The sequence below is a fragment of the Labrus mixtus genome, chromosome 15 (genome assembly GCF_963584025.1).
Source record: "Labrus mixtus chromosome 15, fLabMix1.1, whole genome shotgun sequence".
In the NCBI taxonomy this organism is placed as follows: Eukaryota; Metazoa; Chordata; class Actinopteri; order Labriformes; family Labridae; genus Labrus; species Labrus mixtus.
Genome location: NC_083626.1, coordinates 9,125,604 through 9,144,616, shown reverse-complemented (window position 1 = coordinate 9,144,616; position 19,013 = coordinate 9,125,604). Strand labels below are relative to the sequence as shown.

The window sequence follows — 19,013 nt, the reverse complement described above, 5'->3', positions numbered from 1 at the left end:
ATTCAGGGTCAAACGAGCTTTTGCACGGTACAGATTGCAGAGTGAGAGTATACGCCCTTAAATGGTAAGATCTGAAACATTTGTCTTACTCACCATCACACACTCAAGTGACCAATTAGCCGAGCGGCTGACCAACAACTCCTCATGTTTTGAAAAGTTTAATTACAGTTTAAAAGTCAATGAGGTTGGAAGGATTTGAAAGATGTGACGTCTTTACTTCATAAATAAAAATAATCGTACTCTTCATTAAAAATGTTTTTTTTGTTGGGATTCCTTTAGTCATATGTTTTCAGAAAATTCAAACACAATCTGAGCTGGTCCATTTTGGTTTGAATGTTCAGGTGCTTGTATACTTTATATTTCAGATATTACAAACCTGATACTTGATTGTCAGCCTGAGCAATGAACTGGAACTATTTCTAAACAGTTTGCACCTTTTAGACAGAAACACCAAAATATGTTAAAATAAAAGTGAGGGTTTAAATCTGCTGTTTAGAAGCTGGTCGATGATTTCACTGGTGTATGAAGCTCTTCCAATTGGCATACTGAAAGGGTGGGGGGCATAAACCCCCCTGACGAGACGAGTGATGAGATGAATCCTACAGGTGTGTCAGGAGGCTCTCAGTCTTTCTTGGAGGACATTCACGCTGTCACACTCAAATGTTCCTTCACAAAGTCATGGGAGTATAAATGCTGAGAGATTGAAAAAAGGTGATCTCTAAACGCTGCCTACTCTTCCACCTCCACACACGTTTTACCCCGTTCCTGTGTCGAGAGTGTTCATGATTGATGAAAGCCACACATTGCCAACCCGTTCCAGCGCGGGACAGGCGTGAAGGGAGTCAGCTTCAGGTGGTTTTTTTGTTTAATCCAATAAGTACTTCCTTTGAAGCGCACTGTCACCTTTAGCCTTTTCACATTCACCACCTGATTCTGTTTTTAGCGCCCTGAAATCCCCGATTATCTCTCAGCTGACTATTTTTAAAAAACTCTGTTTGGTACCGAGCGCCAAGTTGAGCTGGAGAACTAAATAAAACGCTGGGGACAGCTTTTCACAGGAGCGACGTGAGAGGCTGAAGACGGGAGCTGAATGTGAAGATGGTAATGTGTGGCTCAGAGATAAAATGTCACATCTGCACACGTCTGCGCTCCTCTCATCTCTTCATCTGTTAGAGACTCCTCACACTGTTTTCAGATGGACGTTTATCCACTTCCTGTGTGTTATATGTCAGCTTCTCTTAAACCTTCCAGTGACCTTGACTCCCATACAACATACCGTCTACATATTAACCTGGTTTAGCATGTTTTTTTTCTGAGTGCCAGCGTCTTTTTTAAGTTGTTTTCAAAGAGTAGCGAGCGTTTTCAGCCGCAGACGGCGCACCTGGAGAAAAAGCGCAGTGTCCAGGGTCTTTTTTTTTTACGAGCACTCTGCATTTTTGTGCGGCCGCTCCGAGCGCTCAAGTTGAAAATCCTTCAACTTTTCAGAAAGGCGCTGTTGACATGACGGGCGCTCTTTTCCAAATGTACGATATTCCACCGTAGTTTTGCCGCCTACAGATCGTATCTTGTACCCACAATCCTCCTCGCTCCGCATCTGATCGAGAAAATAAACGATCTCAAATATAAAACGTGCAGTAAAAAGTAACGGGGCAGACTGTTGACTTTGTAAACAGACTGTTGTCATGGTGACAGGACGGACATGCAGCTCTTTTTCTCTCAGTGCACAAACGCTTCATGCGAGCACTTCCGAGCGCACAGCCAGCGCTTTTCTGACCTGAAAAAAAAACACTGTGTGGACCCGGGGTCTAAGTCAATACACTTCTTTCTTCTTACCATTAAGAAAACATGTGCTGCTGTGAACACATTTTGACACCACTGGACACCTTGTGCATACAGTCTGAGTGAAATGCATGCTGGGAATGTTTAATAGGCCCGCCTTAGCTCCTGGCTGCAGCGTCTGTGCTATCAGTGCGCCGCAGCTGCAGAAGCGGGCCGAGCTCAGACGGCAACAAAGACGAGGGTTTCCTCTGACACGAGCTGGAACAAAAACACAAGGCCTCATTAGAACAGATGAAGACGTTTGAATGAGACACACTGAGGAAACTCTTTGTCTGGAATGGTAATTTATCTGAAAGGGTGCATATTGTGTTCATTTACACTTCACAATTCTTCACTTCTTTCTCCTTTCTTTCGAGGGTACAAAGAAAGGAAGTCTCTCGTTGCTGCTGCAGACAGCTGGAGTGAGAGTTTTCTCAGAGTTGTGGGGCAACAATCATCTGAATTGTTTGCCGTTTGTTCGGTTTAGTGAAACTCGGACTCGGAGCCAGCGTGCACATGAAAGTTGGAAGGGGCTTTGGACACAGTATTACTCAGCGTGCAGCTGTTAGCTCAGACCAATCACTGAAACGTTTGAAGCAGCTTTTTTGCTAAGCTAAGGCTAACTAACACATACACATGGGATAACTTTGGGCTAAGATCTTCTCAAGGACTTCTTGCCAAAGAAAGGAATTGGTTTGGTTTTATTCAATAATAACTGCTGAACAAAGTCTTTGACTATTTCGATGAATAACCTTTTGGCTCCACCGACTATAACATGCAAATGAATTCAAATAAACAACCATAACTTAGTATGATTCCCCCGGTTTGTGTCCATTCTTACACAACAACTGCTGTTGTGATGATGATTAATGCAAGGCAAACTGCAAAATGCAAAAAGCCAAAACCATAAATACCTGCAGAAGGCTACCTTGAGCCCGGGTCAGACTGGTGTTTCTTGAAGTGATATTTATGCTTCTCTGACGTTTTGCCTTCAATCTGAACGTCATGGAGGCATAATGGAGAGCACAACCTGACCTCCCTCTGTCCCATCTTCTGAGGCTCTTACCGAGGCGGTACAGGGGGCGAGATGGGATTGGCCGAGCCAGCAAGGCAGAGTGTGTGTGTGTGTGCATGCCTGTGAGTGCTTTTTGGAGCTCCTGCTGTTCTTCAGCAACGCCATAATGCAATTTGAATTCACAGACTGGGACATAAATATTGAGACATTGCAGAATCTATGAGTGTCTTAAGACGTGATGACAGCGCTGTTGTGCAGTATGAAAATTGTCTGTGAGTGAATAACTGAAGAAAAGATCTTCAAAGTCTTGACAGGATACAGCTCATTTGACTCAACATAAGAGAGTAAAATTAGTTTAAGCCTAAACGTGTGTTCATATTTTTGGTTGTTTGTTGATGTTACAGTAAATAAAATGTCATGTTGAGCCTTTGAGAAATACATTTGGAACATATTCTCACCTTGTATTAACCTGGTTCTCCTGGTGTTGGTGGCTCAGCTTCAGACAGAGAAGTGAGGGATGGGGGAGGAGAGTAAAGCAGAGAGAGACAGAGGTTGAGCAGTAGAGCCTCCAGGACCCCAGGAGATGTCAAAACTCGACTCGAGCGAGGAGGTGAGGGGTTTCTAGCAGCCTGACACTCCCCATTCAGGGCTACAAGGAGGTGGCCTGTCACCACAGAGCCGCCCTTTGTGCAACTTGAAAGTGGAAAAATTCTCCAAATCTGCATATTTAGCATAAACTCGCTGACTTCAATTAAAGGTACCGGGATTAGTTGGGGGGGGGGGGGGGGGGATATTTGGGAAAGCAAAATGCAAGAAAGACTCCTTCAAGTAGCAGAAAGGAGCTGAAGTATAGAGAGCTGGACTTGATTGGTCTGAAGGACTTTATTTTATAAACACGTCACCGCCCAACATCGGAATGTGTCGTTAAGAATTTGTGATTTTTTTTCTCAAATTTTTTGTGAGATCTCGTTAGACGACCAATTATTGCAACAGCCACTGATTCTGGAAAGTGGCTGATGTGACTGCTGCAACTCCCAGAATGAACAATGTGGTTGCCGTGACAACCAGCGTGTCTCTAAAATGTTTGCTTCTCTGATAATGTGCCCGTTAGCTCATGAGATATCTTGTGAGTAAGGTGGAGGTTTTTTCTGGCCGCAGAGGAAGGTTTAGGTGGCTAACAACGAGCTATCGTTCTCTGTACCGGAGAGTTGGAGAGAAACAGTCAGCTGACATCATCTCCTCTCTGTGTTCGCAGGTGATGAGCATCCTGAGCAACCCCAGCGGCGTTTCCTCGCAGCAGCAACACGACTTCTCCATCTCGCCGCTCCACAGCGCCCTGGACTCCTCCCCGTCCAACTCCATCTCAGCCAGCTGCAGCCAGCGTTCGGCCGAGGCCTCCATTAAGACGGTGGACAGCCTCCCCTCGTCCCAGTCCTACTGCCCCCCGACATACAGCACCACCAGCTACAGCATGGACCCCGCTGTGGCTGCAGCCGGATACCAGTACAGTCAGTACGGCCAGAGTGAGTCTGATTTCTTTTTTCACTTTCTGCATCAGTTACAACACTGAATGAGAAAAACAGAGTGATAGTAACCAGTCCAACCACACCACCCTGGTTCAATTCATTACTTACAATCCAAACTCATTTAATTGCACTCTAAAGGGGGTTTCACTCTAGGGAACCGGGCACTGGATCCGAGTCCGCTTGACCCAAAAGTCCGGCCCAGGTTCAGGTCCTGCCTGTTGCTCCTTTCCTGCATGTCATTCCCCACTCTCTCTCTCTCTCTCTCTCTCTCTCTCTCTCTCTCTCTCTCTCTCTCTCTCTCTCTCTCTCTCTCTCCCTGATTTCCGACTCTATCAACTGTCCTACCTCTCCATTAAATGCACAAGAAGCCCAAAAATAAATCTTAACAAAATAAATAATAAAAAACTGTCGTTCAGCGCAGCACAGGCTCGTTTCATCCTCTGAGCGACGCAGTAGATGTTGAAGCAGGAAGAGGGTCGTTGTTGCCGTCTCAGAGAACGCCCTAATGCTCACTGGTTAAAGAAATGTGAAAGCTTTCTGTGACGACAATGAACAACTTTTCAATATCCAGAAAATATCTGTGTCTTTTTAATTACAAGTTATTCCTTATTTCTGGTTACAGCAATTATTTATTTTCCTTTATATTTTCACTTTCTACTCTACCTGAGCATTTCAGCTTTAGTATAACTGTGATCAGGGAAAGATTGTAGTTATAGTTAATGAAGTCAAAGATAGATAGATACTTTATTGATCCCGAGGGAAATTCAAAGCATCCAGTAGCAGGTGTTGAATCCCTGAGTATCAACGTCCATCGTACGGAGGAAGCTGCCACACGGCCATGTGGACATTAAATGTAATTTCAAGCTAAATTATCCTCGCGTGGATTTTTTCTTTCAACCGTTCGATGACTGTTAAACGATCTCATCGGCAGCAATACGATTCAGGTTATGTGTTGCAAAGCGTTTCTTTAAATAAGAATCTCTGTGATGCTGTAAGTGAGCCGCTGTGACGTGACGTTCGAGGCCCGCCGCCGCCCCCGCCGCCGCCTCCTCTCCCTCCTGCAGACAGATTTAAACGTTTACTTCAGACATTTGACTCTTCTCTTGTTCTATTGCAGGAAGCTCCTGACAGATTAAAGTGCATACTGTCAAAATAGCTGAGGTGTGTGAGCGTGTGTGTGTGTGTGTGTGTGTGTGTGTGTGTTGTACCTGTGTTTGTACATGTGTGTGTGAGTGTGTGTTATCTGATAGGCTCTATCTAGGAGGCAGAGGACTCTCAGTGTGACTGCTCAACAGGGATTTAGGGTATAAACCTGGTTGACAGGAAAAACAGCTTCCTTTAGAGGGCCTCACTAAACCCTTGTGAAACACAAACACACATACACACACACACACACACACACACACACACACACACACACACACACACTGCTCCCCCACTAGCTGTCTGGGTGACTGGCATCTTGGCAGACAGACCTGCCCACCCATAGGTGCTCTTCTTTCTCTCATTCCTCAGCGCAGAGTGACAGCCTCCTTTCTGTGCACGCTAGCATCCTAACTGACATGCCTTACTTATCGCCCCCCCTCGATAGCCACGACACACACACACACACGCTCACACGCCCTAACACACCGTGTCACATCACATCTGCTGTCAGCCCTCCTCTCTCCTGCCCCATAAAAGAGAAGTTATCAGCAGCTGAACCCGGGGAGGGGCGACATCCAGCGCCATGAGAGGAAAATATGCTGAGCGTTAATGCCAGCTCTCTCAAAGGAGCAGGAGACTACCTGTCTGTGTGTGTGTGTGTGTGTGTGTGTGTGTGTGTGTGTGTGTCTGTCTGTGTGTGTGTGTGTGTGTGTGTGTGTGTGTGTGTGTGTGTCTGTCTGTGTGTGTGTGTGTGTGTGTGTGTGTCTGTGTGTGTGTGTGTGTGTGTGTGTGTGTGTGTGTGTGTGTGTGTGTCTCTGTGTGTGTGTGTGTGTGTGTGTGTCTGTGTGTGTGTGTCTGTGTGTGTGTGTGTGTGTGTGTGTGTGTGTCTGTGTGTGTGTGTGTGTGTGTGTGTCTGTGTGTGTGTGTCTGTGTGTGTGTGTGTGTGTGTGTGTGTGTCTGTGTGTGTGTGTGTGTGTCTGTCTGTGTGTGTGTGTGTGTGTGTGTGTGTCTGTGTGTGTCTGTGTGTGTGTCTGTGTGTGTGTGTGTGTGTGTGTGTGTGTGTGTTTCTGTGTGTGTGTGTGTGTGTGTGTGTGTGTGTGTGTGTCTGTGTGTCTGTGTGTGTGTGTCTGTGTGTGTGTGTGTGTGTCTGTGTGTGTGTGTGTGTGTCTGTGTGTGTGTCTGTGTGTGTGTGTCTGAATCGAGTATGTATCACAATTTATTTTTTATATATATTTATTTCTTCAAGAGCCACAATCAGAAAACCTCTTCTCTTTCTTTGCTAAAATATGTTTGGGGGAACACAGTGACATGACTTGCAAAGAATACTTACGCTGACTATGTTTCTCTTTTTTAAATAATGACTTTGGAGAGCCTCGGGTTGAGTATCACTGATCTAGAGTATGAACGCCTTGACGAGGCTATGAAGAGGATTGTGTTTGACCGCCCCTCTCTCTCTCTCTCTCCTCCTCTCCAGCTGCAGTGGACTACCTGGCCAAGAACGTGAGTCTGTCCAGTCAGCGCCGGATGAAGCTGGCCGACCACTCGGCTGTACTCGGACTGCTGCAGGTCGAGACCGGCCAGGCCTACTAGTACTCACCTAAAACATCTCAATTAAAAGAAAAATGACACCTGGTCACCAGCACAACCCCACACCTCCTGCTACCACCTGTACACGTCTCCCTGAGTGTGAGTGTGTGAGTGTCATAGCCATACTTCATTTTATCTCTCTGCTCCTCCTGCGTTAAAGAGGACGTAATGATGCAGCTGTTCAAGCTTTAAAAACATTCCCCGCGGGACCGACCAAATCCACAACCAGGACTCCACTTTGAGTTTTTATAGGTTCACATTACAGCTCATTCTTACACGATATCAGGCGACTTCAAACTACTGATAATTAGTACATTTAGAGCTTTTCATTTTAGATGGAGTGCTAACTGCTCTCTACATGATACTCTGGAACAGATGTTTGGTCTGAAGCAACATCACCACAACCCGGACGCTCTTAATATGCTCACAGAAAAATACAGTCTTAAGCACACGGGCAGAAATTTCCTTTTTTTTTTTTTTTAGTGCAGACTAATTTATTTCAATTTGAAGTATTTGTACAAAAGCGTTGCAGAAAGCGGACGACATGTGGAGGCATAAAGTCGGCACGTTTGGTGGTCAAGGGCGAGAAACGGCCTTAAAGGCTTTATGTGTGATTTTTCACAATATAATATAAATCAAGTATATCCTCTGAAAATAACTCTGTGAGTCATGACTGTCTACAATGGGTGTAACACCCGAGTCCCACTGTCTGTGATGTTTTCAGAGTTTTCAGAGTCTTATCTTCAGTTTGTTTACTTCGCCGGGACGGCCGGCTGACTCCTCCCCTCGAGTATAAAAGTTGTTTAATTGAGTTAATTTAATAACATACTGTACTCACTGCTTAACTGTGTTTCTAGATCACGCTCATTTCAGGTAAATTTACATGCAGTGTGAAGATACGAGCATAATAAAGATCGCTAGCATTAGCATGCTAACACAACAATGCAGCGCGAGTTGTTTTGGTTTCATGTTGGTGCTCAAGGGCGACATCTGCTGGATCAAAACATCACATATAAAGCCTTTACAGGTTATTATTGTTACTGTTATTATCATTTCATATTTTCCAATCTGTGGATAATATCAATATTCTGTCTCTTTCAGTCTGAGTTCTCCTTCCTTAACATGCATATAAAGCCTTTAAACAAACTTTCCACATAGACTAAAGTCCTTTGCAGAACCGATGTAAGAATTAAATCACTTTAATTGACTCGAGATATGCCAAGTGTGAAACATGACTAAATTCCCTTCTTTAAAAAATTCCCTGAATGACCAAAACTGTATTTTTCCTCGATGTAACAAAGTTTCTTTTGTGCCTAAAGAAAAACCAAACTGCAGCCACTTTGGTGTTTGCAGTTTGTGGTTTGGGGCACTTGAACGCCGCCTGGAGTCGAGAGCGGTCTGTAGCAGAAAGCAGTTCACATGTGAGGCTGACACTCCAGAGATTTCAGTTTCATGATGTTATTAGGCTGACATATTATTTTTTTGTTTCGAGTGTGAATGATTTGATTCCGGCTCATGGACGCTACCTCACAGCTACACGTGTTGTACTTCAGACCGCAGAAATCATCACAGATCGGTGTGAAATTCAAAACCGACCAAAAAAAACAGGAAAATCCTGACCTGTAAGAGGTCAAAGTTTGAACAGTTTTCTAAACAGTTTTTCACCTTGAGACACAGAAAACATCAGGGTAACCCCGTACACTTTCTATTTCTTGTAAACTTTCTAGATTCTGAATATCAGCACAAAATATTGGCAGCTTAAAAAGCTTGCAGGTTGCAGGTACCCATGTGTGGATGTGAGTGTGTGAGTTTGTGAGGGAGATAAAAACCTCTGCAGCAGACTGATACGGACCGCTTCAGCCACTCCTGAAGAGACGCCCCCGCTCTGACGGTGCAGTCCCGCTTATCAACATCAAGACCTCCTGAAGAGCTTTGGGACAGAGTTGGAGGTCAGACAAGCTCCTGACTGAGCAGCTGACATCCAGCGGGACGGCCGCTTCCCCCACCGTCGCCGTGGAGACGGACTTTTACTCCGGACAGCTTAGGACCACGTCTTATCCTTTTACATTCCAGATGATTTCATGTTTCCATATTTCCATTTCCTGATTAATAACAAGCGCTGGACAGCACGATGACGAGCCAACATTAATATTCACCTGTAAGTCTTTGAATAAGGACTTACAGACTTACCTGACTAATGTTTACCCTCAGTGTATTCCTGTCATGATTTGCTCATGTCACAGCAGTTTGCTATAGTTCGCACCCAGCGATGTCAGCCCTGGTGAACTGGGAGGAAGCGTGTTGCGTTCACTGACTCTGTGTTGTACCAGTAAAATGAAGATAATGTAAATGATCAAATAGTAGATTTAATTTGCCCCCAATGCAAAGAGCCCCCGGCCTTTATATGAACCAGGTGTATATTAGAGAGAGGTCTTTATGTGTTTAACTTTTTAATGAGTATATTTAATGAGATGGGAGTAAATGAAGCCCAGTTTCCCCTCTAGCTCAATCATTGGACGCTGACTTGTTGTTTTAACGTGCCGGTGAAGTCAAGTGACGCAGAACGAAGCATGTGAACTTTTGCAAGCGGTGGAAAAAAAACACCGGACTTTATGGATCCTGAGGAGCAGATTTGAAATTCAGCATAAAAACCAAATCAGAGAGCACGAGCCGAGATTTAAACGTTGAAATCAGGTCGAGACGTCAAAGACTGAATTTCAAACTTTTTATCAAACAGCATTTCTTTCAATCATTTTGCAGCGGTGGGTTCAACCCGGTCTATGTAAGGAGAAACATTCAAAATATATGTACTATCATCTGGAGGGTTTCGGGACTTAATAATCGACGCAGTCAATCTGAAAAATGGTCCCGATTAGAACATGGCCAACACTGAAAATACGACTGAAGGTTGTGGGTTCAAGTGATCCCCCTCTGATCCGTATTTGGAGGTAGTAAACAGAAGTGAGACGGTTTAAGCGGGGGAGCGCAGCGCTGTGTGTGCTGTGCAGATTCAATATGAATGCACACAGACGTGATGACCAGCAGGAAAAGCTTTCTGAAAAGGTCTTCAGTCACACAGATGAAACCAACGTCCTTGTGCTTTAGTTCTAATTAACAGGAATCGAGCTTTTTCCTGAAAAACCAAGAACAACGGGCTGAAGCGAGCGCTGCACAGAGTCAATTTTTTTTTTAGAGAAATCAGAATCTCTTCAAGAACAGGGGACAGAAGTCAAACAGCTCATGAATAAATGATTACAGACAAAGTATGTTGTGAAGATGGGCCGTCTAAACTGGAAGTCTGAGGCGCTCTGATGCCGTATAAAAGATCCTTTATTAACAGAGATGTCTTTTTAAACAAACTTTCATGTTTGTCATGCTTCACCACTCGACTACAGAGGCACGTTGTCCAAAAAAAAGAGGCTAAATGGGAAACTACATGATCATAATTTAAAAGTATAATCAAGCTAACAAAGCTGCACGGTGAGAAAGTGTCGCACAAAATCAACATTTAAGAATCTTCACAGTCTTAATAATAGAAGCAGTCTGCAGTTAATTCCAGGCCTTTATTTAAACAGATTGTATAGATCAGAGAGTCACGACATGGGCCAAAACAAATGTATTAGAAGTTTATTTAAAGATTCATTTGTGACCTTTGATTTCTCAAAAAAATTACCTTTGGCTTTCTGGTTTCAAACTACAAACTAGCTGAGCTCCTTTAAAGTCTCTGTTTGTTAGGATGTGTTGCACTGACAGACAGACGGGATGTTCTTCACTTTAACCGACCGTTTTCGACCTAGAGGGGGAAGCTCCTCATCGCTCCACTCCTCCAGGATCTCAACGGGGGGGGAACCTTTAAGCTCTGCTCAGGACCGGAGCGACGCCGCTGACAAAGACGCCAGCGTAGAGAAACACTTTTTTTTTTGCTTAACATGCTGCAGGAGACCAAACAGAGAGTCGCTCCCCCTCGTCGTTTCATTCCATGCAAACTTAAACAATCAGAACATGCGTCGACATTTTTAAGTTATCTTTTTGTCTTTGTTTTTTCTTTTGTGTGTTTAACGTCATTCCAGAGACTCGCTCGGTGTTGAATTCCTGAAACTTAAAGATGACGCCATGTTGGTTACGTTCTTCTTCACTCCCACGGGATGCTGGTGTCCTCGTGTACCTATAATGAAGGCGGCGTCCGACACAGAGGCTTTTTTTAAGAATTCCTCTGCACCTCCACGAGAGCCGCGTTAACTCTTTGGATGCCGGCTGTGTTTTAACCTTCTACCTTGTGTATATATATTTTTTCAATGACTGCAAAACCAAGGAGAGCATTAAGGATCAAATGTACAGATATGCTCACTAAGCCCCGCCCCCTTACCCCCCCTCTGTTTACCTCTTGGTCCTTTTTCCTCTGCTTGTTTTTGTTCTGCTTTCTGTTCGGCATGTGTGTATGTTGCCATAGTATAATTTATTCTACCTGTAGGACGTATTAGACTAGTGAGAAATTTGTATCGGCATTTACTCCCCTTCGGCCTCTTGGTGTCTAATGTAACACTGGCGTAACTGTCTGTTCATTAAAGCTCTACTGGACCAAGAACACGGACGTCTGATCATTTTTCTTCTGCTTGTTTTTTTGTGTCAAACTTTTGTGGTAAACTGAAAACGAGGGCATCCTCCGCTCATCATGTTCCTCTGATGTCACACTCAGGCTGGTTTGCTCAATAGCTCTTATAAAACGCTGACATTTACTCATGTTGCAAATCCTGCAAAAAAACAGGGAATCTTAAATCCTAATCTTTTCCACTGCTTCCTTGTTGATCACTTAATTGCAAAGACAAAACATGGTGAGACTCCAGAGGGACACGCGGCCGACATTAAACCACTTCTAAAGCTGGCTACACACGAGCAGGTTTAAGGCCCGATTTGCATCCTTCAACGACCGGGGGGGGGGCGTGGTCTAATTCACAGTTTGTCACAACCGATTAATTGTCTAATGAATACTCTGAAAGTTTTTGGTGCCATTATGATTATTTTACTGCTACCCATTGAGTCGGAGCCCCCCTGATATAGAATCGATTTCAGGTCAGACCTGCAGCATCCAAAGACAGCGAGCAGACTTCAACGTCACCAGCCGGATGTTGAATTCTCTGACAACTCACCTTCAAATAGTATAAGGCCGCACATAATCTGGTTTCTAAACCAGGATTTAGGTTTTCTCATTTTCTAGCTGCAAAACTTCTTCTTCTTCTTCTTCTTCTTCTTCTTCTTCTTCTTCTTCTTCTTTTTCTGTGAGTTTCTGTGAGATTGTTACTTAAAAACTGCAGGTGTGTGATCTCCCGGTCGGGCCAAAGTCATCTAGTGTGTGCGGTCAGAGGATTATAATATTAAAAATGGTCTCCAACATTTTTCAAATCTTCAGATTTGAGAATCGTCTGGTGTGTGAAGCCAGCTTGAGCTGAGAATATTGTTGGATAGTGTCAAACTTTAAAGAGGACAGCTGTGTATTTCTAGTTAACAATGTTGTTTTGTGGACTATAGATCATGGTCAGTGGTTATAAAGGATGTCAATTCACCTTGAAATAAAACCCAATGTTCATGATTTTAATTATCCAGTTTCTTTACAGACTTATTGTCCTTTTTCTTAATTACATTTATCTGATTTAAAAACCTGGAAACCTGTTAAACAAGGTTAAAACACATTCTGAGCAAAGTGAATTTGGTTCATATATTCTGTCTTTTACAGTTTTCTACTGTAAGTTTAGTGTTTCTCTTGCTGGTTAAAAGTGTTTTTTTTCCCCAGTTCAATCTTCCCCCCGTGCTCCTCTCACAGACTGTCCAGCCAGCGGGCCTCAGTGGCTTATTGCTCCGTCCTAAAAATAGCGCGTTGTGGTCAGGTCTGGGTCACAGGCCTTCAGGCAGCAGCCAACACTGCGGGGCTTTAGACGGCCCTCTTCATTAACACGGAGTCGGTTCCCTCTGCTCGGCTTCGACAAAGAACTCCTATCTTCTATCGCTGGAGCTGTCGTCAAAGCCTCGCAGCCCGGCAGAGTGGAGCGTTATCAAAGAGGGAGCTCAGATCACGATTAGGGTTTATGTCATTAATTACAAAAGGAACAGATCTCCTCCAGTGGATAATTTTTATATCGCTGGCTGCTCCATGCCGTCAACTCGACATGTAGCAGCTTCATGGTAACCAATGACAACATGGTAACCAATGACAACAGAGAATCGCTGACATGCTCACTGTCCAAACACCTGACTTTAACTTCTGAACTCCTTCCTGTTTTCACACATGTTCTCTTAAACATTTCTAAAAACAAATGTCAGGCATGAAATCTTCCTGAGTGAGCGGTTCACACGTGCAGCTCCTCCGGCAAATATCCAAAGTTTTTCCAGGAGTTTTCTGCAAGTGTAAAAGCACTGTTATGAATCATGGTGAGTTCTGCAGACATGTAATCAAAGAAGAAGTCACAGTGACAGTTTTTAAGTTGCAACACGAGAGATCCAAGCGGTTAAAAATAAAAATGAAAAAAGTAATTTAATAAGTAATTAACCCTCTCTGGTGAGATCACAGCAGTCGCTCCACTTTGACAGCGGTGATTATCATGCAGTCAGCGCTAATGTTATCACTCTGACTGAAAGTGTGACAAGGAATGCAGTGATTAAAGGACATGTCTGTAGAAGTCCGACCCCCCCTCTGCTGCAGCAGGCCCTGGGGCATTGTGCACCGGGAGTACCGCTGTGTCAAACAACCCAACGCTGTCACAATGAAAGCACTTACAAAGCCTAACATCTCCCGCAAATCCCATAATTATTCCAGGATACATTATGTACCTGGGCCCCGGCTGTCTGATCAGCACAGTGAGGGGATTGCACCTTCTACAATCAGCTTACACGAGACAGATTGTTATGATTGGCTAATAATATCAGCTTGTAAGTAGTGCGCTTAAGCGGTGTGTGAGACAGACGCGGGAAAATAAAATTGTTGGATCCCGCTCTCCCTCCTCCTCGGCTGCTGTTGTTCCATCTTTTATTTACCTCGCAGATTTAATTTCCCCCCCGACGACAAAAGAAAGTGACACGTAGTATTTGTCGCCTGCCGCCGCTATCGCCCTCCCCGTCTCATATTAAGTATCAGGGTTCTCCTCGAGTCTCATGTCTTTTATGTCTTATCGCCGCCGCCGTCCTCCTGAATGCACGATTACCGAGGTTGCATGGAAACCGCTGTTGTTCGGCAGCCTGCTCTCACACCCTGCACCCCTCGCTCCCTCTAATCTCCTCACTACAGTAGCACTTTGAAATTAAGCTGGGAGGAAGCCGGGTGTCTTACTAACCTCTCTGCTCCGACACCGGGCCCTCAATCAGCCTCTTCAGCACGTCTGAGTCAACACGTCTGAGCTGACAGACGCTCGCTTCAAAAGGCTACACGACTTCCAGATGCTCAACTGGCTGCACAAAGAAAAGAGCAGGTAAATTTGCTTATGCGTATTTTCAGTGAATGTTGGGATTGCCGTGAATGTTGCATTCACGTTTAGACCAGTACATGCAACTGGGAATACTTTCTGCTACAACCACAGTTTTAAAAAAAACAGAATCATGAACACTCTCCGTCCGCTGAAGCAGTTTAGTAAAGTTTCAGTACCTAACTCTATCACACCACATGAAGCACTTAAAGTGATCGTTCTAATGGACTGGGCATGCACATGTGGGGGGGTCAAAACCTGCACAAGTCATCTCACTCAAAGTGGTGGTGGTACGGTAGCCCACAAGGACAAACAAACTGTAAAGGCAAAAAAGATCTCCACAAGGAGAAGCTGAAAATTAATCAATCAATTTTTATTTGTATCGTGTCAACTCATAACAAGTGTTATCTCGAGACACAAAGAGCAGGTAAAAGACTTTACTTATTGCTATATTACAAAGACCCGGCCTATCCATCATGAGCACTTTAGCGAAGCAGCAAAAGTTACAGTGGTAAGAAAAAACATTCTTATTAAAAGGCAGAAATCTTCATGACGAAACAGCCTTCACAGGCCTAGACTGCGCCGGGCTTGGAAAAGGGATAGGGGATAAGATGCAGAAAGAGGTTTAAGTAAACTTTTGATTTTAAAATACAATTTCAAAAGCCTAAAACAAATGTAGCAATTAAAAACATTTAACAAAGTTTCAGTTTATTTAAAGCTCATTTCAGTGACAAGGCAATTCAAAATGCTTCAAAAAAGACATTCTTTGTAATGAAATCTTTTTATTTTCAATATTGGAGGTCAAATTATACATCCTGGGGAATCATTAAATCATACGTTCCTCCATTCTTGACCCGTCCCCTTCTTCCCCCCCCCACCCCGCATGAAACTTAGGCACAACTTTAAAATAATAATAATCAAACAAAAGGACAGCTCTTATGAAGAAGATGAATTGTTATATCTTGCAGCTGAACTTCATCATAACGTATTTCAAAGATTGTACGGATTGTGTAACATAGATCAAATTAATTTAACACAGAGAAGATTCTTGACTGTAAGCAAAAGATTCTCAGGGGTTCTGACTCCTGGCGACGCCCTCTTGACTTGGTGACGGCGAGCAGAGCCGGACACTCGACTGCTCGGCTCGTGAAGTAAACTCTTGTGAAATGTCAAAGAACAAATGCCGTAATGTCATGAAAAGAAACATCCACACAAGAAGCAGGGTCTCTTCGATCAGAAGGTCTAGAACAAAAAGAACAACACCCTGAATCCCCACAGATTCTGTGCGCCCTGCGGTCCCTCAGCGCCATGGTTTCGCTCCATCGGACAGCGCACTTCCTGCCCCACTGGATCTGTTTCTGGAACGTGAGCCCAGCAAAGCGTAGCCAACATGTTGCTTTGTCTTTCTCAGGATGATTTGCTGTTCATTCGGTGCATGTTGATAAAGTGATGAAAAATATGATTGCAAGACCGTATATTGTGTTTTATTTTGAAATTGACTGGGTGCTCTGTGTGTTTCCTTGTCTGACTTCCTGTGGCGCTGATTGACCGGATTATGTGGAAATTGGGGGTCAGAAGAACAAACGAAGTTCACAAAAACACAGAGAGTTACACACAAGTAACAGAGACATTAAAGGGCCCATATTATGTTTTTTCTGGTTTTATATGCTCTTTAGTGTGTTTTCCAAGTGTCCTGTGCATGTTTAGGCACATCTATGTGCAAAAATTCAAAGTCCGCGGAAACGCAGCTTCTCCTTCGTCCTCCTGTTAGCTGTAGCATTAGCTGCATGTAACGCTCAGTTCTAGCCCCCCTCGATAAAAATTTGTTAGTCCGACGTCATTGTCAGTGTGGTATCACTGATCTAAGCCCATTGGCTCGTTGTGGCAAGCCCTGCAGCTCATGTTGCACGCCCGTTAACTTCTGTAGCACGCCCACGATATGCCGTAGCCTGCGGTAGCACAGTAGTGCTAAAGTGCTAATGTTTATGCTCCCCTCGGACGGAGCCAGTGGCTGCATTCCCAACATGGTAAAAGAGGCGTGACATTTCCAAGACGCGTTCTGAGCAACTGACCAATAACAACAGAGCGCATCGGCAGACCAATCAGAGCAGACTTGGCCCACGTGGGGCTCTGCAGTGTGGGCTCAACAGAGCGTAGCTGACAGACTCAGAGCGTAGAGGGAGCAAGGAGGAGCAGTACATGAAAACAGACACTTTTTTCGGACTTTAGTGATTGTGAACGTACAAAAGTAGGAACATAGATTAAATATACAAACCCCAAAAAGGGCATAATATGGGCTCTTTAAAAGAAGGGGAATTAAAAACTAAATATGGTGGGGGTAATCAGGAACAGGTGAGGGCGGGACAAAGAATCACAAGGGTGGAAACGAGCTTCACAAACAGGAAGAACACACATCTGAAGAGGGAAGGAAGAATGATGAAAATATCAAATACAAAACTTAACATCTGAGATGAAACATGACATCTGTCTGAGGCCTCGTCCACATGTAGGCGGGTATTTTTAAAAAAGGTTTTTCTGTGAGTAACGTTACTCTCTGGTTACAGATCCAAAAAAAAAAACCATCTGAAAAAAACTGGACTCAGTGTGCAAAGGCCTTTACTCTGCAGACCTTTTTCACAGGTGGTGATAATAAATATAGGGAATGTCTTTGTTGAACGTCTTGGTGAGTGTGTGTCTTCACAGAAGTAATTACAGCAAAAATCATCAGGATGAAGTTCAAATGTAGATGCGTGGTAGTAATGAGGAGCTTCATCTGCTTAGCCTTCGGTTGCAGAAGTCGGCAATTCTTTTTTTAATCTCTCCCCAAAAGACCGGAGCGAATATTTGTGTGTGCTGTGCCTCCTGATGTTTTTCTTGTTGCTTAGATTTTGAATATCTTCAGGTTTCATTTTTTAATATATCAAGTCTGTGAAGTCTGAAGCTCATCCCCGGCTCCCCCTCCCCCTCCTAACATCATGCATTTGAAGACACAGCTGGAGTCCGCCTCTTTATGCATTCATGAGCCTTTTTACCACTGTGGCGAAATAAAACCGCCTTATTATTCTGCTAAAGTGTTACTAATGATGTGTACCTGTCATCCCGCACCTGCTCAAATGAAATGTGACACACCCAAATGAGAAAAAAATTGCACCGCAGCCGTTTCCCCGTCCGACCTCTGCCCCTTGGATTTTTACTTTTCTGTCGGGCATGATGTCGCGCCGAGCTCTGAACATCCTCTGTCATGACCCTGATGTTAATAAATCTGACTTCTCTGGGGTTTGTGCCGAGAGAGAGAAATTAACTTGACCTGGATGAGGACTGTGCTGCAGAGCAATTCTAGCTCTTGATCTGAATCTTCTACAGCAGGGCAGGTAATACTCGCTTACGATCTGAATATTTATGTTATAAAAGAATGGACTCAGATGATTATCTTGCAACATAAGTTTAAAGTCTTATAATTGAATAAAATGCAAAAGAGATAGAAGGTTTGGGCCTCCTGAAGTGTCTCCTGAGCACATGTGTTGTCATGATTGGACTTTTTCCTCTTTGTTTTTTCCACCCTGGAAACTAAACCAGCGTGCAGAGTGAAACTCTCCTGAGCAGAACATGCGCTGAAGACGTCTTTTGTTGAGGGTTTAGAAACACAGTCGGATCTCTGAACCATCTCCCCTGTGTGGTGTAAGCTGTGCAAAGAGAAACAAAGCCACGTCCCCTTTAACTCCGCTAATTCAATTTCATGTCTGCGTCTTTTTGCTTCTACTCGTCATCTCACTCGGCGACGGATCAGCTGACATTTTAAATTGCTTTGTTTTTAAAGCAGGAAGTGATTTAGGAGAGATTCTGCATTCCAGGGGTAAAAACAACGATTATTCTCTAAATGTTCGACTTGATCTTGCTCCCTCCTGGTTCTTCATTTCTCGAGTCGAGAGCTGTTACTTCAACATGCAGAGGTCTACTGCACACCGCCTCACACACACACACATACAGCAGAGTTCTTAAAGAGCCTGTGCTCGTTGTGATCCCTGCCTTTGTCCAAAAGTCCTTCCTGCATTATAAAAAAAGACTCAGGTTGCTTTCTCGGCAGATCAGCAGAGGTCTGTGGCTCTGACGTACACCTGTAAACATTCACAGTGAATGCACGCTTCAGACATCAGCGGCGGGATTTTGGATGCTCCAGATTAAAGCTTCACAATAGAAGGGCAATAAGAAGAAGAGGATTGTTGGTTTGCAACTCTGCAACATGCAGCCACAACATGGAGGATGTTAAAAGCTACGGCAGCGTCTGTCAGGTTTACACAAGTCGAGGCACCTCTCTCTCTCTCTCTCTCAATCTCTCTCTCTCTCTCATTTCTGCTCGAGTCACTTAAATATATAAGAGAGAGACATTCTCATTTGAGTCTGGCATGCGCATGAGCTAAAAAAGGGCTCAAAGTTAACTTGTTTTTATTTGTGTTCAGTGTAATACAACAG

At 44.0% G+C, this 19,013-nt stretch overlaps 1 protein-coding gene across 2 annotated transcripts in view; it reads left to right on the top strand.

Annotated features, from left to right (window-relative positions):
• LOC132990351 (keratin, type II cytoskeletal 8-like) overlaps positions 1-19,013 on the top strand; it is a 232,406-nt gene that overhangs the window by 43,491 nt on the left and 169,902 nt on the right. The window contains exons 8-9 of one of the 2 annotated variants that reach the window (XM_061058575.1): positions 4,089-4,356; positions 6,980-7,890. In XM_061058575.1, coding sequence (XP_060914558.1) covers positions 4,089-4,356; positions 6,980-7,095 — 384 coding nt within the window. In that variant the 3' untranslated portion in view covers positions 7,096-7,890. Of the gene's footprint in view, positions 1-4,088; positions 4,357-6,979 lie in introns of those variants that run through there. The other variant, XM_061058574.1, reaches the window with a different exon arrangement.